At 47.4% G+C, this 22217-nt stretch overlaps 2 protein-coding genes across 6 annotated transcripts in view; one reads left to right on the forward strand and one right to left on the reverse strand.

Annotated features, from left to right (window-relative positions):
- VAMP7 (vesicle associated membrane protein 7) overlaps positions 1 to 22217 on the reverse strand; it is a 24986-nt gene continuing 2769 nt past the window's right edge. Inside the window, exons 1-9 of one of the 5 annotated variants that reach the window (XM_080365382.1) lie at positions 21889 to 21961; positions 15510 to 15583; positions 14662 to 14820; positions 11439 to 11496; positions 10704 to 10841; positions 5742 to 5832; positions 5042 to 5109; positions 2783 to 2875; positions 1 to 2073 (exon numbers count right to left, since the gene is read on the reverse strand). In XM_080365382.1, the coding sequence (XP_080221508.1) occupies positions 2005 to 2073; positions 2783 to 2875; positions 5042 to 5109; positions 5742 to 5832; positions 10704 to 10841; positions 11439 to 11496; positions 14662 to 14807 (663 nt within the window). In that variant the 5' untranslated portion in view covers positions 14808 to 14820; positions 15510 to 15583; positions 21889 to 21961 and the 3' untranslated portion in view covers positions 1 to 2004. The other 4 variants (XM_080365381.1, XM_080365380.1, XM_080365379.1 and 1 more) reach the window with 4 other exon arrangements.
- LOC308053730 (DNA-directed RNA polymerases I and III subunit RPAC2-like) overlaps positions 21953 to 22217 on the forward strand; it is a 7764-nt gene continuing 7499 nt past the window's right edge. Inside the window, exon 1 of the mRNA XM_080365385.1 lies at positions 21953 to 22059. Coding sequence (XP_080221511.1) covers positions 22021 to 22059 — 39 coding nt within the window. The 5' untranslated portion in view covers positions 21953 to 22020. The remainder of the gene's footprint in view (positions 22060 to 22217) is intronic.

Consider the following 22217-nt stretch of genomic DNA (forward strand, 5'->3'; position numbering starts at 1 on the left):
TCCGCTTTCTGTACAGTAATTTTATTTAAATCAAGTTAACTTTGTTTTTACACTAATGCCTCAGTGCATCCTTTAAAAGGAAAGGAAGTATTTTCTTTAAAAAGTATTTGTACATAAGACAACAAATCATAGAAATGAACACAGTTAACATCGACGATCCCTAACACATGCACAGTTGTACACTGAACTGCGGGTGGCTGCAGAAGTCGGAGGCAAGAGGAAGGAAATCTTTAAGCTTTACATGTGATCAACACAGATGCCAGTGCCCACGGCTGCCGATCAGAACTGCTGACACTTTCTGGATATCAAGGTCTGATTACCCTTAATTAAATTTCAGCCTCGCAGAGGACAGATCCCAAGAAGCACACAAGTTTATAGGAGAGCTCTTGATCTGGCACCTGCTGGCAAGCTCCAAGGTCAGTGTCACATACACCAAGAAAAGCGCTTGAGGGAGCAGCAGCTTCACGTCGCTGCCCCGCCGGCAGCAAGCCTCACGCAGGGAGCCCACGGCACCAACCAAGCGCTCAAGTTCAGTCCCCAAACGAAGCCTCCCCTTCGCACACCCTCGACAGCTTCCACCCACCGTCAGAAGCCGCTTCCCTGGGCCAACAAGATGCAGCTTCCTTTGTAGGCCATGCGATGCTTTTAAGAGATTTCAGTTGTTTCTGTTTCTTCTCTCGGAAATGAGCCCGTAAGAAGACAGAGAAGCCACCAGAGCCCTCGCCCCAGGCAGCACCAGCCTTGGCTCCCGTCAGCCAGGACTGGCCCGATGACCCACATGTCCAGCTGGGACAGAAATACAGCGCTCACAGCTTCCAGCAGCAGGCCAAGCGGTCCCTGTCCTCCGACAGCAGCCCACCATCGGCACACCTGGTCCTACATTTGGTTATTAGCCTTGGGTTTGGTTTTCTTCTTCTTTTCAGAGGACAATGTTACTACGTCCTCTGAAAGAGCCTTTCTTCTTCAGACCATAAATTAATTAGCCATCCGTCAACTCCAACGTTCTGTCCCCTCTCTGCCCTCAGGTTTTAGCGCACACCCTCAGAGTAGAAGCACAAGCAGCAGAGACCTGACACCTTATCAAGCCAGATCAACAGATTGGCCCCAAATTTCACCTCAGTGAGTGATAACATTACTATTCATTTTAGTCCACCCTCAAAAGAAGAACAGGAGAAATAACATGTGAGAAAGCAGATACATTGCTGCAACCTTAACTATATGCAGCCAATTCCTTTACTGTATTGATTTAGCCACAAATTAAGGGGGGGGGGGGGAGCGGGGGGAGATGAGGAAGAAGTGAGGATGAAGAGGCAGCCGTTTCAAAATGCTGAGGTGACCCAACACCCTCTCCTACCACATGCAGAAAGGCCTCCAGGAAACAGGAGACCTCATACAGAGGCAGCACCCACATCCCGCAGTGCATAAAGCTCTAGCCCAAAAGCCATCCTTTTTGTTACTACCAGTATTGCACTTGCAACCTCTATGTGTTGAAGCCCTACAGAACCACACAAGGCCAGACGTGCGGGGAGAGTCACCTGGATCTCCAATATTTGTAGAAAGTGGAAATTCACACATACACCCACTGTGTCCCTCCCCACCCTCTGACACCACCCCTACGGGTAGGCCAGTTGCTAGCAGTACTGTTCTCCACGTGCACGCTCACATGAAAGTGCAAAGCCACGTGGATGAGTATGCACATAACCCTCCAGAGCTGGATGTACCGCCCACCCAGCTGAGAAGGCTGTAGTTGGGACAGAAAAAGAAACAAAAAAACCCCAACAACCCTTCAAGTAATTTAAAACAGCCCATTCTTGAGGTTACAGCTGCACAGAAGCAGTGACCAGCTGGGCCTGTTTGGGGTGATAAGGCAAAAAAGTCCGAAGTCCTGGAGGGATGGAAGAATGAGAAGGTGTCAGTAGTGAAAGATTACAAGTAATTCTGTAGGTTGCTTCTTCACACTCCTGTGATTCTCATCTCCAAGTGACCAGCACCAGCTGCCTCCAGTTACTTCTGCACACAGCTTGGCCATGCAAGCCCACCACAGGCAGCTGATAGAATAATATAGATGATAACCTGGGGAAAGACAACAGCCACATCAGCAGAGAATTTCACTTCCATCATTCAGTCAGCTGCTGACTTGGCCTGGCAATCAAAACACGAGCTTAGAAACCCCAGGTTATCAAAACCCTCAATAACTTCTCAAATGCTCCGCAGGACTTCATGTCAGTGCCTCCTGCTCCGCATCCTTGTGGCAACATGGGGATGGCAACTGCCCTCCAGTAAAACACGAACCAGGGTTCAGTGCTGCCAAAGTACTTCACACATCTAACCTGCAATTACAGTTTGGCATCCTCACATTAGCACTGTTTGCATTTCTTACAGGCTGGAGGGACACTGTCACACTGAAAAAAAACTACTTCAAAGTTAAGTAACAAGACACCAACAGGACTAAGGCCTACAAAGCCGTTACAGAGGGAGTAAGTAGCCATAAACTCAACACCCTAGCTTCTAACAGAGCTAGCAAGGCAGCTCTGAATGGGCACTTAGGAGCTAGACAGAATGGTCTGGAAAGCTTTTCCTATTGCCTTGACAAGAAAAGCTGCCTGACACAATGCTCCCCTCTCCCCACCTCACACAGGACCATCAGACCCCTTGTTTTACCTCTAAGACCCTTCCAAGCGCAGAGCTGAGTACGTGCTGGTCTAAGGACAGTAACACGCTATTGGCGTTTTCCAGGAGTTAAGCCTGACTTAAGAGCTAAAGGCTACTACTCCATACTTACAATTGATACAATGATGATGACGATGGTTAGCTTGAGGTTCTTCATACACATGGCTCTAGCAAGGTTCCTGCTCGTAGTTTTGAAAGTGACTGACTACAAGAGAAAGTAAACCAAGTAATTAATTCCTGAACCTGCTGCAAAGGAAGCGGCATCCCAGGAAGCCAGATGAAGTGGCACGTACTTTTTTCTCTGCCACTACTTCCCTACTAACCCAGTCTGCTGCCATTATCTCCTCCAGAGCCGTTTAACTCCCGCAGTTACACCGGCACAAAGCTGAACAGAGAAAGCTCTCCCACACTATGGCAGGGGCAAGATAAAGCGTTAAGGGTAAGTCCAGGACCAGCCTGGGGCTGTGCCTTCTCAGGCTCAGCTCGGGAGAATTAAACACAGCCCACCACAGGCTGCTCACACCAATTATTTACCTTAGAGTACTTTTGGCTGGGTTCTCACTTGACTTCCAACCTCTGGGCAACTGAAGTGCTTCAAAATATTTACAGAACTACTGATCTGATCACCAATTACATGCAACTTTGTTACCCTAACTACACCTGCCAAAATGAGACAACCCGTACTGCCACTCCTGACAGCAGCTCCACAGGGGCTAGACGAGTCCTTTAATGCTAGCCCTTTCCTCCAGGATCTGGGCTTACTGCATTTTATGGAAAGCTTGTGGTCATCCTGTTCCAAGTCTTCTCTCTGTATCCTGTAATTCCACCCATTCAAAAACAGGTTTCGGTCACCAAATGATCTCCAGCCCCCGTCAGGCTGTCAGTGCCAAGGACAGCCTGCCCAGAGAAGGGCTGAGGCACCCAGAACAGCCAACTCAGCGGCATTCTGCTGGTTATTTCCAGGTTTTCCCCAAAAACCACCCCCTAAGCTTTTTCAGATAAGGCTACATCAAGCACAACGACATCCCTACAACTGTGATTTTGACTTAAAGCAGATTTCCATGCTCAGCCACCACCTGAACCTTGGGAACACTTCTCTTGCTCAGCCATGCAATTTCTCCATCTGGAAGGAGACACCACACCTCATCCCAGCTCGCGCTGGTTCTCCAGAGGGCCAGCAGCTTCTTCAGACCTCCCTCCCCAAAGGGGCCCCTTGCCACTGTTGCTAGGAGGGTTCTAACAAGTTTGGTTTATGTACAATATTCTGGTGGTCAAGGCTCATACAGGAATGACAAAACACAGTCCGTTACTCTGAAGTTTGAGAACTTCAGCCCGGATCTCCCAGGACACTTGCCATCAGGCTCTAAGATGTTTACGCTGGAGGCATATCCCCTTCTTTTGTTTCCTGCATGGTTTCCAAGAACCAACACCCCCCGAGGAGAACCCATGCATGAATTCAGCCCAGCTGCTGAAGGAATCGCAGTCATTTGCCTAAACCATGACACCTGAGCTGAGACTGCTTCCTGCCACCACCTGAGGAAGTGGTAAGGTTTAAACATCTGACAGCTGGAGGACAGTTTTCCCTGCTGGGGAAGCTCCAAGCACCTCTGCGACCTCTCTAATGCACAAATACTTTTTGCCAGCTGAGACATTTGGCTGCCCACAAGCCCCATACTGGGATACGGCCCTCTGCTGGGTTGCGGGTCAGGTGCCACAGAACTGGGCACCAAGGCAGGACACTGCAGAGGAAGATGCTGAACCAGGTCTCGGGATTCCCAGAGGAAAGACAAAAAAGCTTCCAGAGCCTACGACACTTTACTAGACAACATAGTGCTTTATAATTATATTAGGGATTTTTTTTCAGTCTTTTCTCACTTAGAAACAGTCCACAAACCTCCACAGTCTTTTACAGACTATTTAGGTGGAACATCTTTTTTTTTTTTTTTTTAAATCAGCTACACTTTCCCTTGTTGGTATACTAGAACAACTCTACAGATTAACGTTTCCATTCTACCTGCATCAAGCCGACTTCAGACCAGGCTGCGAGAGAAGTTTTAATTACGATCTTTAGCTTCCCTGTCATTCCAGACACCCACAAATCCCACCGGTACTGGCAGGATACAGAACAGAGATGCACGGGATACCATCATTCTCTTAAAGGAGCTGCAATGCTGGGATGCAGCTTGTGAAACAGCTGTAAAGAGGAGGGGGGAATAAGACATGACTTGCGCCTGACACAGGGAAGGATCACCTGTAGACCTAGATGCTTCAGTGTCTGCTTAAAAGTGGCTCTAGATGTTGGTCTTCACCTCCACTGCTCCCTGATGCAGTAACACTATTTCCCCATGTTTAAATTCTTCCCCAGACTTACCGAATCCACAAGATTCTCTGTTTTATCAATCAGCAGCTCCAGCTTCTCTCCTCTTTGTGCCACAAGGTCTGGGGCGGGGGGAAGAGAGGGAGAGAGAGAGAGAGAGAGAGAGAAATTCAAATCTGTAGGTAGAATCCCAGTGCAAAAAGCTGCTTCCAATACCCAAGCCCAACTGCAAGCCAGGAGCTTATTAGACATCAAGTAACTCTCAGCTTTTCAGAGACTGCCAACCAACAGTACTTCAGGAACAGTCTCACATCTCCACAGGCTATGTTTTGGGACTGATGACTCAATTTTGATTAATTCCAGATCTAACCCTTTATTTTAAATGGTCAGACTTGTCAAAACCCAAACCAGAGTCTGACACAAAAGAAAAAAGAAAGCTACCGAGAAGCATTTTCCTCACAGCAGCTGCAGGAAAGCCACAGTGACAAACAGACCAAATCAGGGCATGCTTCACCCCATCACAAGCTGTGCAAGTTCACCTCAAGTACTCCTCACACCCCCGTGCCACCCTCAGCCAAGTTCAACACAAGTAACAGCTTGCAAACTCGGAGCTCCCCCAGCCCCTTCTTCCTCAGTTCATTCTGCCAAGAGAGGCCACCCCACCACCAGCTTCTCTCTCGGTAACTCTCCCTGTGGGACGGCTGCTCTGGCCCAGAGGAACTCGGCATGCGTGGCACTGGGGGAAGCCAGATACCTATGTTTCGAACCATGATTCCTTTAAGTTCATCGATTTGAGCTTGCGTCTCTGCCACCTGGTCAGTGCCCTTGCTCTCCGAGTGGTATTTCTGTAACAAACGAATAGTCAGTGAAAGCAGGGACCCTCAACGTTGCACTTCAGTTCCTTAAGACAAAAAAAGGCAACTCCTGGTCACTACAGAACAGCACAGACATAAATGTGAGTTTTCAGATTACCCAAGACATTTGTAAGGGGGTAGAAGAGCAAAATCCGACTTTCTCAGCCACCTACAGATCACACATGCCCATCTGCTCCTGCGCTGCAAGAGCTGCAAGGCAGCCAGGTGCCTGCAACTCCCCAGAGTGCCCAGAAATAACAGCTCCCTTTGAAAGTCTAAGCAACTGGCAGCAAGGAACCTGTGAAATATGGTTCACTAAACACCTGGGCTACCATCAGTGGTCCCACTCCCACACATAATTTCTGATCTATTTATGAAGGCAACGCACTTCCATGACCTTCTCTACTTATCTCTAGTCCATGTCAAGAGAGCCCTGCAATTTCACAAGCATGACGCCATGCAGCCACCTCTGTAGGTGAGCACCACAGGGAGTCCCAGCAAAGATGAGGAGGGCCTGTGAACTGGAAACGCCACACCAGGAGATGCTGAAGATGGCCGGTCCTGAGTGGCCTAACTGCTCCTCCTGCAGAGGATACAAGCAGCCAGGAGGCAGTTTGCTGTGTATCACACCCACCCAGGAGGATTTCACGTGCCACCTCCTAGCTACAGTCTGGCACTTGTCGATGGCTTTGCCAATATCTAATCCCTCTGGTGTACTACAGCAGGTGGAAAAAGCACGTGTGAGATACCCCAGCACCGGGCTCAGTGTCTGTGTGGAGCAGGCCCACCTGCTAGCTCATCAGGTACCTACAGAAGCACACTCCATTGTGCGACCTCACGGAAGCAAGCCAAAAAACCATGACATGCTGCTAGCCTGTATGTCATTCCCATCATTCCTCACCCTTAATTCCCTTCAGCAGTGACAGGGAGTTCACTCAGAGACTGTTCTTCCTGGTTTGGGGATCACATGTGAACCCCTGAGGGCTGCGTGGTTGAGGCCAGTAGGGGAGGGAAGCGCTAGCCAACATCTCCAGGTTAAAAGGAGTCTCACGGTGTCTGCAGAATCAAAGGAGGGAAACTGAGGTGAAGTCAGCATTGGCTAACAGAGTTCTGCTATTCCTGGACCGATTTTAAGTCGCTGCTCTCATCACAGGTCCTTTGCAGTCAAGCACTGCTCACCACAGCTCCTCCTATCCCACTCCCTTTAAGTCACCTTCACCCAGGGAAACTGGTCTCTACAGCAAAACTCACAGACAAACCGTTGTTTTCCTCAACTTGTACCCACTGCACGCACATCTGAAGACCTTCAGGAAGCATCTCTACCCAAATAACAGACTAAGGAGACTGAGACCAGGACTAGGTCACGACTGCTCTACTTCAGGATCACACACGTGGCTATTTAAACCCCAGTTTCCTTCTGAATAAGTGTTTGATTTGCAGACATTTCTGACAACATGGGAAGCAACAGTCCCTAACCCTAACAGCACCCACGTATCAATTCAGAATTAACAGTTACAGCACTGAATGCAACAGCTCCTTTGAACCTTCTCCTCGGAGATAAGCTTTTTTAGGAGACTGGCATGCTATCCAAGCTGGTCACTGTTTTATCTGGAAGCACAGCATCCCTTTTCTGTATTATCCGTGTGCTACACTGGAGTGGGAGCGTGACCTCTGAACTGCCGCGTGATCTCTTCCTCCACCCTCAGCCTCACACTGGTTGAACTCCTTAAGTTACAGGAATCACCCAGGTAACAGCCCTGCTCCTGCACTGTATGTAATGTTTGATCAGCAGGGTGCTCAGCTCAGCAAGTTCTGGAGCCACTGAGGGAAGAGCTTTGTGTCATCGCTTAACTTCTATTAGCTGATGCCTGGATTCCTATCAATATGCAAGAGCGAAGGTAGGCAGCTCCTCCCCTGCTTTAGAGAAATGGAAAAGCTTGGATTTTTAGAGGAACATCAATGCCATGGCTCTGAAGACTGCCTGGCTCTCACTATAAGGCAATTCATTTAACTTACTCCAGTCGTGCACAGCTTACAATTCAATGAGTCATCACTTTATATAATTTCAGTCTCCACATATCAAAGTGAAGAAGGAAAAATTCAGTCCTATCACACATGGGAAGTTAATCTAATTTATTGTGCACAATGCACTGGGCCGTTCTGGGCCAATGAATAATAATGCCACCGTGGTGGTGTTATTCTTTGCTTTCTATCTGCTGCATAAGCCAAAGAACAGTTTGTGCAGCAAGCTATGTGCAGCTCTCCATGCTCCAAATCACCCCGCTAGGCACCGAGGGCACCGACACAAACGGCTCCTTTCACAAACTCCAGGCAGCAACAGGGCAAGTGCAGATCTTCACCCTCACCCACCTCAGAGTCCTGGCTTCACCTCAATATGCAACTAGTGCTGCGGGAGAGCTTTATAAAGCTTGCCCAGTTTCTACACTTACGGATGAGAGAGATGCTCATGGGTCACCAGCATCGGACCTCTCCTCCTGCACCTGTAACATCACCAAACCCGGCACTAACAGTAGATCAGCAGGTTTTTCCTTCTGCAAAGCCCTTGGCAGCAAACAGCAGCAGCACTAACATGCTCACCAGCAGAGCAAATTGGGCACTTCCTACACCACATGTACAGCACCAGTTGTAGCTGCCCCAGGTACAGATTGTGTACAAGTTCTTGAAAGCCAATATTGCAAGGACATCTTATCTTTGATTGAATGGAGGGATCAAAAAAACCAGGACCAAACCCAAACCAACATGGCTCAAGTTATGAAGTTGTCTGTAGTCAATTAAGGACTCTCTTAAGAGCCTTGAACTGAAGACTCAAAACACTCTCCTCGTAGGCCGTATGCCCTGAGGCTTTGTGCACTAATAAGGCTATTGATTTTGTGAGTCACAGGGCAGTTATTCATTCCTTCTGTATTCTCCACCTGACTTCATTCATTTAACTTGACATTACATCTAGCGACAGCCCTATGCTTTCTCCAGGCCTGTTTTCTTTACAGGTGCTGGAAGTATACCGCTGCAGACCCAACACCAGGCAGAAGTGCAAACTGCAACATTCCCACTACATTGACAGCTCATATTTTAAAAGCAGCTCAATCCTACACCTAGAGCAACTGCTCTCTGCTTTTTCTCCTCCTCTCTCCCACCAAAAAAACTCAACAACCCCCACTGAAGCAGGGCAGGGTGTTGTTTGCAGACCCAGGTTACACATCACATCCACGCTGCATTAAGTGCTCTGTGAAACACATCACGTTCTACAGAGGGCTGAAGGGAAATGCAAATGCTACGCTGTGCACTTAAACACCGCAGAAGCTATACCCATATACTGCTGTGAATAAAATACATTAAAAAATAAAAACTATTTCAAATCTCTCCTGTCTGGCAGCTGTGGGCTTTGCCACACCTCAAACAATACACAACAAGCAAAGCACTTTAGTGAAAATGGGATGGTAGTATCAAGGCTGTATCAGTTTCCTGTAGTAAGCAAAATAAGCACAACTTCTCTGCACTTCAGGAGGGAAGCCAACTCCAGCCCAACCTTTCCCTTCAGGAGTCCAAGAACAGGCCCAGAGTAGTCAAAATAGTGTCTTCTGAACCCTGGAAATTTCTTAAAAAGGTGATTGCCGGTGTTCTGTATGTGCCCTAACAACAGCATCCGGAACTCTGCTTTAGTTGAGCTGTCAACAGGGCCAATAAAATCAGAGAGCACAAGCCGGAACACACCCGGACAGCAGTGCTGTCCAGTTCCAGCAACGGAAAGCAACGTGCTATGCTGCCAGCGGGAAGCCTAGCACAGCCTGCTCCCTTCTCACACGGCAGGAGAGGGGTGCCACAAGATACCTTACACTGCCAGCAGCTCCCCGACAGCGGCTGAGCTTGCAGCACCGCACCCTACGTGCCAAGGCTCTCTTCTCTGTCTACAGCCCTTCACATGCTGTTGTTCAGTGCCTGCACAGACCCCATTGACATGGGCTTAATTTTCCTTCCAGACTGGAATCACACTAGTGGAGCAACTCATCTTGCAAAGACTACAGTGCCTGCAGTCCCTAGACTTGGAATTTGGCATCATCCTAAACACCACTACAGCTTCAGCTGAAAAGCTCAAGTTGAAGATGAAACAAATATTCCCCTCACTTTTGTAACACCCTCACTTTTAATTTTGGGGTTGGAAGGGTCCAAGGCAAACGTCAACTCAGAGAATGTAGGACCTTTCACAAGTCATTTATGCTGCTCTTTAACCTCCTACCCATCTGGGGAATGGAAATCCTTGGAGGTTCTGTGCAAGCTAGCTGGAGAGTCTACCACGGTTCTGTATACAGCACCTGACTGTAGTCCAAGCCCAGTTTTCTTTCCCCCTGGAAAGGATGCAGTACCCTAAGCAAATACCCTGTCACACTCCAGAACTGTGCCACTGAAATTAGCATGAAGTAAATGGGAGACAAGTGAGAGGCAGTCAGAGACTAACAGATACTCAAGTTCTAAAGTTTAGCTTAACAGAAATGGAATAACAAGCATTGTTACAAGTCTTGCTCTCTGTGACAGTGATGTTAGCTTGCACTGAATGGTCAGCTGGAACTAGGTTTGACATTTCAAACGTTACCATCAAGATCTAGCCTCCGGGGCAGCTACCTGGTACAGACAGTTAATGCATCATTATTAACCCCTACCCATTTTTAATCACCTAACTAGTGAAGCAACCCAGCTGCAGGGTAAGCATGGGGAGAAGAGCCAACTCCCTTGGCTTTATACCCAGACTCAGCACAGTGCTTCAGTTCCGAGTAAGAAAATACAAGGAGAATTTCTGGGGAGAAGTTTGGTTTCTTAGGGAAACCTCATTTAGCAACAGATCTCACCAGCTGTGCAGCTAAGACGCTTGAGAACTCGCTGTTCATTGCATAGGGAAGGGCTGTCTGTGCTCTTGAGCCATATGTGGTCTGGAACCTCTTCTTGATCTCATTCAGGAAGTTGAAGGCTCTGGATCGTTCAAAGTCCTGGAGGGAAGAGAGCAGACCACGTCCAGAGCTGTGTCAAGTCGCAAATAATGAAGTGTGCAGGGCACACAGCCAGCTGTAGTGAAACTGTAATTATCAGTTCTTAACAGGCATGCTGCTCGTAACGCTATGGGATTTGACTGGTTATCCTGGGGTTTGAAGAGCAGCCAGATTTCAGTCTCAGCTTCCTGGACATTGCTCAGCAGCAGACTTTACTGGGGAATCCATAATTCGAATTCTGTGCCTAGTACCTATTCCCAACACTTCCAGAATCCAGGAGTATTACACATATATTTCACTGACAATTACAGGCTATCCTCTACATCTAGATTCTACTGGACTGGGGCTGCTAAGACAGAAGCTATGCAAACCCAAGAACTTAACCTCAAAACTAACTATTCACATGCATCTGAGTCCCAGGCTTAGACTTCAAAGCTGTAACTGATGTGAATGAACAGAAGCAGTGGCTCCAATAAGGAAAAAAAAGCACCTCAGCTTAGCACTCTGTATTGATTTTCTTTAACGTACAGATACAAAAAAAAAAGCCAAAACCTGCAAAGAGCCTGTCTGTGCAATAGCTGCGACCAAAATACTTACGTCATCTGTGATGCAGAGGTATATAATCCTGTCTTGGCAGATGTAATGAAACAGATAACTGCAGAGAAGAAAACAACACAAAAAAGTCATTTGGAGCTGCCGAAGGACTAATCTTCTAGAAGACACTAGTGCCTGTGGGGCCTTCAAGGGCTGGAGGAGGAGAAGAGCAAATTCCAGTTACTCTACAGGAACTCACAGAGATGCCAACTTTGTTCAGGGAAGTGTTTCCATTCCTACAAGCTACCCCAAATTAGAGACCACATGTTAAGGAATCACCGGCCTCACGTGCTTCACAGCACTCCACGCTCAGCAATAACTTTGTGGGACATTTAGTTACCAAACACCTTCAGTTCCACATTCTTCCAGCTACTTACTTGTAAAAACAAAACCTTGACAAGATACCCAGGAGCAAGATTTATGTCTAATCCTAATCAATGTGCATACAAGCACCCATGCACTAGTTCACATGTGACAAGAGCTGCAGTTAATTAACGACACTGCTTTAGTGAGCCTCACCAGTACAGCAACTTGCTTCTTTAGCCTTGTTTCTATGACTGCTGGGTTGCCCTACCTTTGGTTTTTGTCACAAAGGCTAACAGACAAAAGCAACCACAGCAGAAAATGAATTAGATAGAACAATAATCAGGCTAAACAAGCCTGAACCATGTGGCTAGGTTATCTATTCATATACAGACGCCTTTGGTGGTGCTGTGCAAACACAGGCATTAGTTAAATGCAACCCTTAGTACCCTAAAAAAGTGCAAAACAGTTCAAAGCAAAGTATTCCTATTTCCTATTAAAATTAAACCAAGCTGTTATTTTAGGCCCACCAGAAAAAAAAACACACCTAAACCCAAACCAGAACTGATCAGAGCATTCTAGTCAGACCCACTGGCTTTAGCTGTGGCTTTTTTATTAAATTGCCCCCTCACTACCATTTGATGCTCCACTACATGATGTATTTTTCTGACCAGTACAGCAGGACAAAATAGGAACAGAGTTGCAAAAAGGCCACATGAACACTACTTTTTTTAAAAAAAATAAATTAAATTTTAATTAAAAACTCTGTGTATCCTTTCACTTTGACATTTGCGTATTCCCATCCTCAGTAAGCATGTGGACCCTCTTACAAACACCAGAATAAAAGCAAGCTAATGCATGTACTGCACAGCTCAGTGCACAATGCATGTACAGCTCTAAGGGCACAGCTCAGTAGCTTTCAGACTCAGGTTTTGTATTATATAAGTAAGATAACATCAAAATAAGCTTTAGGCATGGGCTAGAAGTATAGTTTACTGCCCTGCAGGTCTGTTCTCATAAAAAAAAATAAAAATCCCTGCACATCCATAACTATTGCCTCTCCTTCCTGGAAGGAGAGAGATAAAGCTTGTCTGGTACTACCTTGTAGGCTCCCCAGCAACTCGTAGAAGAATCTTAACAGCAGAGACAGAATAACCCCAAGAACTCCTGACGCTAGAGGGCTGGTTTTCCTTGGAGATTATATGAAAGACACAGAAGTTCTTCTTAAAAACAAAAATAACTCATTAAATGCATTTAAGAAGTTCAAACAAAGTTAAAAAATTCAAGTTCTTTCCTGTTTCAGAAGGAGAATTGATCCTAGACAGGCAGACTACAGGGCAATTTTCTAGCCTACAAGCTGGGACACTCTGGCAAGGTAGAAGGATCCCTGAAACCCTACAGAGGGGAAGAATGACAACTCCTTGTGCTCACTCAGCTTCACAGTTTCACATTCTGCCCAGTTATCACGGTCAAGGGGAAGAAAAAAAAAACCTAAAAGGAAAAAGAAAAAAAAGAGAGAGAGGCTATTCTATAGCACTACAAACCAAAAACCTTGGAGGAAGACAATCCCCCCAAACAGACGGCTAGGATCAATTCCTTCTCCTTTCCTAGAGGGAAGGCAAGGTTGACAGATTCTGACCAAAGAGGCAGTTGTCAAAAGCCAATATAAGGCTTGTCAGGAGAAGCTAACTTTAGCAGAGGAGACACTGATGGTGGCTCAGTGCCCAGAGCTGCTAAATGGCAGCTGTGCTTCAATAGCACAACGCAAACCAGAACCACCAAACTGCAGTGATGTTAAATCCTCATTAAGGAAACAGTCAGTAACGAGCAAGAGATTATACACTTTGCAGCATGCTTTGCAAATGTAAATGCATTAGTTACCTAGCTCTCAGTGCTCCCCAAAGAACAAACCAGTCTCTATCACAATTCAAGTTTTCATCGAGAAAAGTGCGCTACAGTACTCCTAAAACTCAACTCCATAGTTGGCTGAACAGCACACAAGGCAAAGTTACATCAAAAGAAAATAACTGTACCTTAAAATTACAGTAGAGAAAAAAAAGACTCAGCATCCAAAGTATGTTAGACCACAGGGCAGGCAGCTTCCTCAGGAAACTCTGCCCCAGGGACTTTTAGTGCTCTTAAGCCAGGGAGAGACATGAGAAGATACCCCAGTTCTTATCTCTTGAATCCTCAGGCAGCCAAAAGAGGTTTCACACAACAGCTTGGGCAACACTGAGAATCCTGCCCTGCTGCCAATTCCAAAAAATAAAAAAAAGAAGCTGAAGTAGGATCTAATGCTTCTAAATCCGCTTTCTCCACAGATCTTTAGTTTGCCCACCAGCACACTGACTTACCTACTCTGCATGTGCAACACATCGGCATAGTCTCAGGTGATGTTACATCTACTCCCTCCATTCTATCAACATTAACCAAGCATTGCTCAGACATCTCTACAAGCCTGGGAAAAATCCTTCTGTCCCAGAGGCTGATTTATGGTAGCTCAGGATGACTCTACAACTTACCTTAAAGCAACAAGGATCAACAAGTGATCTGAGAAGGGTGACATTTTTATGTGAAGCCATGTTTAAGCCTCAGAAAAGCCAACAAACGACTCCACAAACCAAATACCAAAGTCTCTAACAGTTTGACATCCACAGCTGAGCACCCTCTAACTCACTCTGGAGTTGCATAACAGAAAACTTCATTTCCTATCAACTGCCTTGGTACTTATTGCTTAAGCCAAATTCAAATCTTGGTTATGCCGTGAAGTTCTGAGAAACAAAAAGTAGCTGTTGAGCTGACTGCACATTCAATCAGCATACTAACACATCCAAATATGAATTTGGCTACACCCCATTTATCCCTGTCCTCGTGCATGTTCACTACTCTCTTCTTCCATTCCCAGAAGACAAGCATTACTCACTTCCCATGTGAATAGGTCAGTTTGTTGTTTTCAGATGGTATTTTTGCCAGGATCTGCTCTGTCACCTCCAGGAAGTTTCCTCCACACCAGGCATGTTTGGCAAGGATGGTTGTGCCCCTCGCCACAACAGCGAACAGGATAGCCATGACTTCACACTACCTGCAAACAAGAACACTGCAAGAATTAGATTCACGTTATTTGGCAGAGAAAGTATCATGATCTTAACCATATTCTCTCGGCCCTCAACATAATGGGAGGGAGGTATAAGCTTGTTTAATACTTCAACAGCATACCATTATCAGAAAGCTGCACTTATTTCCCCTTTTAGGCTCTGTTCAGAACACCAGCAAGGCTACAATAACCTCTAGAAGAAGGTTTTTCTATTTACAACTGCATGGTGTCCCACAGCCAGCGATCCCATAATGAATTCTGCCTACCTTGTTTCCACCTAGATTTCTATCTATTAGTACGTATTTTTGCTCTTCAACTGACCCTTCCATTTTTTCTTGCTTGCTATTGAAAAAACTGCCAGTGGCGAGCAAGCTCCAGTTCAGAGAGGAAGTAACTGGCAGCTATGGTAACAGCAGCTCATAGCACAGATCAAGTCCACCCTCCCTGACACATGACTGGTTAGGGTTAAAGCCTTGGCTTTCAAACTGAAGAAGAAAAACTACCAGTTGCTTAGAGTCACGCCATACACATCCCCTTGTAATGGTCTACTTAATGGTCACTAAGTGTATATTGTCCTGAGGCTCCTGTAAACGCATGGAATTGGCACTTCTCGGAGAGACAGCACATTTGCAAACTGATTATCCTCAGCAACACACCATTTCTACAAGCCAACACACCAGCATAAATATCAAACTGGACAGGTTACAGTGTGCAACTGGTTGAGGGCCAGACTTCTGTGGAGTCTCCAGAGCTGGAAAAACACACATGCTATCATATAAAGGGACACACTTAATCAGATCAAGTATCATTAGATTAATCTACTGACGGACCTAAGATTTAACATATGAAACCACAGGTCAGACACAGCTGTGACATCTGCTCGGCTGAGCCGGTCCATCTATAAGCCTCTTTTCTGCTTAGGAAAGGCTTAGGAAGACTTTTTGACCCTGCAAACCCTCAAAATCTTATTTTTCACTTTGCACTTTGACTGCCCACATACTGCCCGCTTTGATTTGTGTTTAGAAACAGCTGCATTCTGGCTGGAAAGAGCAGACGCCTATTTCAATGCCACCAAGTAGCTTGGAGACCTCTCTAGGAACAGGTACAACAGCAGAGCGGCTGCAGTTCCACTTCAGGACCTGGAGACCACAGGCAGAAAGACCAAACACTGGTGTGCCCAGCCAGACTTCCCACCCCTCTGGCACCCACTGGAGTGACCTACTGACCTCTTCTGTGGCAGGGATCGGTCCTACCCAGCACCGTGCAGACAGATCTGCCCCAAGAGCTCACACTCTCACGTGAACCGATGCACCCGTGGAAGAGGTGGGGGAGGAATGCAGAAATGCAGAGCTGTTAACGAGGCCGTGAAGTTGAGATACAATCCCTATCCCAGTGCATCGGGGCTCGCTCTGTCAGTCGGAGCTTGGTGCTGGCCAAGCCTGCCTCTGTCAGGCAGGTAATTTCCCAAACCTCCCACAGGTTTAAGAGCTCAACATTGGAGGGGAAAAGGAAACAAACTTGTGGATTTATTCCACAAGCGAATAGACTCCACAGCTAAGCCACAACCACCTGGAAGCACTAGGGTATTCAGAGCCAGCACAGCTCAAGGGAACAGAAGGCAAAGGATGAGTTTGAGAAGGGCCACAGCAAGCAAAGTGGGAAGCTGAACAGTAAAACGTCTCCAAGGACACTGTTTTGGAGCACAGCACCTAGCCAAGCGCACTCTAGAAAACCCGAAAGGGTTCATAGTGCCACTACAGAGGAAGAGAGAATACACCAGACAAAGCCTCACACCACTCAGATGCAAGTTCCCAGATCAGCTGTTTCCCTTTTCATGACTTGTAACACAACAAAGGGCATCAGTAACTGGAAGAGGGGAGGAAGCACCAGAGCACTCAGCAGCAGCTCCCCAAACAGATTTGCTGCTTTCACTTCCTCCGGGCCTAAAGCTGGTGCTCCAACCCCTATCTGCGCCCTTTCACGGGCCCTACCACGGGCATGGGGGAGGCCCCTTGTGCTGCTTTGCACAGCTTGCTTCTTGTTTACCTCATCTCAGAGCAAGATCTGTTTTCAGAACAAAGGCAACTTGTTGCATTTACGGGCTGCTCTCTTTCAGATGACATCTTCCCCTGTCCTCACTCACTGCGTCCCAGTATCCACGCCCCCGCTTGCTTCCCACCTACCACTCCCACCCAGGCGCCAACCTCATCCAGACCAGGCTCAGGGATTGAAACAACACGATTTACAGCAGACAGGCTTGCACAAAACCTTAGGAAGGAGGAAGGTGAAGAGTGCCCACACCAGCAGACCCTCTTTCACTACTGGTGAAGGAAGTGGGGTTTGCACAGCTGTTCCCCTCCTTTCCAGACTGTAGCAAGCAAGCAAGCTCCAACTCATTAAAAAAATGTCAGAAGAAAGGTGACAAACAGCTAGGTTTGTGTTTTGTTTCCTCCCACAGTCACAGGTGCGCCAGCTTGCAGGTTCACAACTGCCTTCTAAGGAGCCTGTCAGCGTTACAGAGAATCCCCCAAATTCTTAGATATAAAAGAGGAAATTATCTTTAAATAAAGAATAGGCTTATTATGGTCAATTAAGCAGTCAGTGTCCACCTGAAGATGACCGTGGAAGTTACAGAACATGGAAGAGAAAGGCTAAGTTTTTCCCCTTACATACTTTCTAAGGAAACTCCTCAGCACAAAGATACCCAAGGAGAAAGAATATAAAGCACAGAAGAAAGTCATGACTACCCACTATCTGCAATACAAAAATGAAAAGCAAGTTCAAAACTAGCTTCCAGCAGAAGGAAGTAGTTCTTCACACAATGCATCCTCTGAAGCTCATTCCTGCATGTTATCACAGAGAAAAAAGTTCACAGGAGTTCAGAAAGTTTATAGAGGAAAAGAATGACTACAAAACAAACACCACCCAAACAGCTACTGACTGGAGCCCAAGAGTTTATGAAGAGTTTCTTCTATTCTTCCACTCTTCCCTAGACATCCCACCAGTCACCACGCAGCCAGGCCCACCTCCAGTCCCACTCAGTATATCCGCTCATAACACTGAGAATCACTCACTCCACAGAAGCTCAGGGTATTTTTTTTTCCAGGGAGAAATACTATGAAGATCAAGTAGAATCTTCAAGCAGCAAACCAGGTGGCCCACCAAGTCAGATCCATGGTCCAGCCCCAGTCAAGGTTGTAACTCTCACAGCACTTGGGCTTTAAGGCCACTCTTGCTCTCACACCATTCTTCTCATACAGGAACAAGGAAGTTATACAAAGTCCTGTGAAGTTCTAGGGCTCTCAATTTAGAGAAAATGCCTTAAAAGAGCTTAAAATGCACTTCCAAGGCATTGTATCATCTCTTCTAACACTTGAACTACCAAGACATCACATGACAAGCACAGAGCCAAGTAATATGCAAAGCCTCTTAGAAGCATGACCACAACCTTTTCCTTCTAGCACCACTGAAACAGAACCAGCCTGCCAGATCACATCTCACCAACTCTTAGAGCTTCCTCGCAACAGAAAGCTCAGAATTCCTTCCAGAAAGCTGTACTGCAAGAGCTCACAGACCGATCAACCTGCAGCACTGAGCTCTCTGACATCCTGCCACAGAAGACTTAAGCAGCCAACCTAGCAGTTCAGTAGATTTGTTTTCTTTTTTTAAGCCAGCATTATATTTCTGTATCAACCACATGTTGAATTGCATTAGAACAGGAAAAGCAGTCATAGATTCCAGTGATATTTTGCTGCTGCCTCTGACCTTAGAAAGCTACCATCAGCTCTTCACAGCACTGTTCTACAGACACTGAGGGTCACAAAGCAAGCCTCTAGTGCTCCAAGTCAAGACTCACCTACCTCTAGTTAAACACGAGTAAATTACTAATCATAATCCCCACTCCACAGACCTGAAGAGACCAAAAGCTTTAGCCTGATGCTCACAGCATCATTCGTTTAAGATCAGAGCATTTGGACTTGGCACCGAGCAGAAGTAGAGATTACTCTGAGCTAAAACATAGACAAATAAGCAACTCCTTGGAACCTTCCTGCAGGAAACACTACCTCCACCTGAAGATTACGTTAACAGAAGGGAAGCCAAGCGCAAAACCAGACCCAACACGTTTACAATGAAGATGAAACGCAAAACTAAACCTTGGATAACTCAGGTTAAATGCTTATCACACCAGATACAAGGGTAGCCACACAGCTGATACCGAATGTCATAAGAAGAAATTATTAACTGCCGCACAACCGTTCCTAGTTTCTCCTGATCAAAGAGATAGCAGCTCACTCCTGTCTGATGAGGCCACAGAGGGAACAGAAAAGTAATACCTGTGGCCAATGTATTCAACTGTGTAGTCCTTCACAAGTGATTCTCTACAAGCTTAGACTCATCTCCTTTCCTACACCTGAGCTTTGACTAATTTAGCCAGAAGATGCAAGCTACACAAACTGTGCTTTATTCTGTTTTCTACTCACTCAACTCCTGCTCCCTTTAGGTGCTACCAGCCCTAGTTTTCCTAACAACAAGGAACTGCTGAGCAGCACAAGTGAAAGAATTTGTGAACAGTTAGCAACAGCGCACTGATCTGCAACAATACTAACTAACCCAAGAGGAATTTATTACAGAATGATGTCCCTTCAGATCCACCAAGACACAGTCATCTGCAGTGCTCTGGCCAGCAACTGAACCAGAACCATGTCAGTGCATGGCACAGCACTAGGTCACAGAGAGGAATAAACAAACACAACTAAGCCTCTTGAGCCAATCAGGCGACTGTCAAGTATCAAGAAACCAATCTCTTCACATTGCAGTCACTCAATGCACAGGGTCAATATAAAGGAGCAGCTGTAAAAGAAAAAAAGTCACAAACCCTCCCCCCACATACACACTGCAAGAGATCAGCAGCCTGCAAGGCAGTGAGCAACTAAGCTCAGAACTACAAAGCCCACACGAGCAAAGAGGCACCTTAGTTCCCAGAGCAGAACAACTCCAGGTTCAGACTGAGGATTACAAAGTGGTTTAGACAACTTCTAAAAGTCTCTGCTCTTTTCATATTGTGTATTTGCAGAACTCACAGAGGTGAGGTGACAGTTCCATAATATCACAAGTAAGGTGACGCTTGCTGACACTGTAGGATCCCACACTCTTTGTGACAGCAAGGAGAGATCAACTCAATTCACAGTCCTCAGCCTTACTCAGGAGGCAGCAGCCATGTACTGCGGCATGACACCTGCCCCAGCTTCGAGCAGAATGTTCACCTGTTTTGCTTCATTTTGTCAAAGAAGCGTATCTCTCTCTATAAGCAGCATCTCATGCAGCCCTGTAAAACTCACTTATCACTTTTGTTAGTAATACAAATCTATCAAACTGCTACATAACATCTCTCCTCAGAAGTTACAAGAGTCAGGAATTGAATTTATTAAAATCAACCCTTTTGTATAACCTAGAAATTACAACTATTTTCTGTCTAAACTTACAAAATTGAATGGCTGGAAGGAACTAAGACCAAGCCTTCCTAAAAGAAAAACTCAAGAGATATCAGGTAGGCCTTGCATGGAAAGGCTCCAAATCAGAAGGGAAAGGGGGAAAAGGCTGCATTCCTCAGCCACCCAGAAAACACCACGGATCCAAAGAGCTCCTGCAGCAGTGCCAGAAGCATCTGGCAACTAACGGACATAAAGCACAAAGGTGAGCCGAGCATTGCATTTCTATCACGACGACTATTTACTCATTGCAAGTCATGCTGCAAAATGCGCCATGCTGCTGTCTATAAGGCCCCTCATAGTATTTAAGAGAAGGGCACAGAAAAAACTGCAGCATCTCAAAGAACGTCAGAAGCTAAGGTTCAGTCTTCAATGTGATGTTTAAAACTTCAGTAGGGGTGATTTATTATTTTCAAGTGAGACGCAGAACTACCTGTTTGTTGCTCTGACTTCACTGGAGATCTAGAATAAACTATCAGATGGCAGTTAAGACAGCTGGGGCAAGAAGCAAACACAGAGAACTATGCCCATCCTCTATCAGTAGCACTGCCCTCAGCAGCCAAGGGGGACTTGTCACTTATTCTTCTCGACCAGAAGATTCACAGCCTCAGCGCCAACAAGCGACGGAGGTTACTGCTTGTATTTCCAGAAATGCTCTGCACAGAAAGCAAGGGGCATCGCATTACTACATATAACCGAAAGAAGTGTAGATGTTGCAACCCTGCAGGTTTCAAACTGCCTGACTGCAATAAGACCGTTTAAGTACAGTGACTTCAGCAGAAAGCAGCCCAGGCTTCCCTTTAACTTTTCCTTGGCATCGGCAAATTATTATTTCTTTAAAGGATATTGCAGTGTTAAGCCTTGTAGTGTATTTCTTCATTTTAAGCCTGAGAAGCACGACATTCATGCACCAGCTTCACAGAAGTTCAGCTTCCTCTCTGCCTGCGTAGCCTACTTCAGGTACCCCTGCTTCATTGTTATGGAAACAAACTGTTAGAGAAGATGAACCCAGCTTCTCTGCCAGGCCCATCAGCTTCTCTGGCCGGCGGTGTGGCGTGGTTTAGGAAAGGGCTAAAGGAACCGAATATAACTATGGGGTAAGCAGCTCTCCTGAGCGGTAACGTGTACCCCCCAAGGCATGCCTAGCTACAGCGTCCCCCCGCACCCCACCGCAAGCGCGGCTGTGGTTGTTTATCACCGGCCGCTCTCCCCAGCCCGCACACGCCTCCGCTCCCAGCCGCACCAGCAGCGCGACGCTGCGGGGCCCAGCGCAGCAGCAGCGGCCGCCCCCCGCAACCACGGAGCCAGCCCCGCGCTCCCCCCCTCCGCTGACACCGAGCCAGGCCCTGCACCCCCGGCCCGAGCAGCGCTTCTCCCGCCTGCCGGGAGGCCCCGCCGATGCCCGGCCCCCCCTCACCGCAACGGCTCCGGGCCTTGCGGGCCCAGCCACTCAGTCCGGCCCCGCCGCGGCCTGCCGTCCCGGGGGGCGCCGGCGACAGAGTCGCTCGCTTGAGGGCAACCGGATGCTGTCGTGAGGGGCCCGACCCACGGCCCCGCCGCCGCTCACCGGCCGTCGCGGCAGGAGGGAGCGCTCGCAGGCCGCCGCGCTCGTTAACGGGCCCCGGCCCCGGGCCGCCGCGACGCGCTTCCGGAAGGGGGGGGCGCCGCGGGGGCCGCTGGGAGCCGCAGTCCGGCGGCCATGGCGGAGGACGGCGAGAGGAAGGCCGCGCTGGAGACGGTGAGGGAGAGTGGCCGCTCGGCGGCGGGGGACGGGGCAGGGCTCGGCGCTGCGTTCCTCTGGCAGCGGGAACCGCGGCCTCGCCGGGCCCGCGCTGAGGGAGCCCCGCGTCAGGATAAATCGTGACAGTGACGATAGATCCGAGGGAAAGCCGCCTC

Source organism: Falco punctatus (assembly GCF_963210335.1).
Source record: "Falco punctatus genome assembly, chromosome: 15".
Lineage (NCBI taxonomy): Eukaryota > Metazoa > Chordata > Aves > Falconiformes > Falconidae > Falco > Falco punctatus.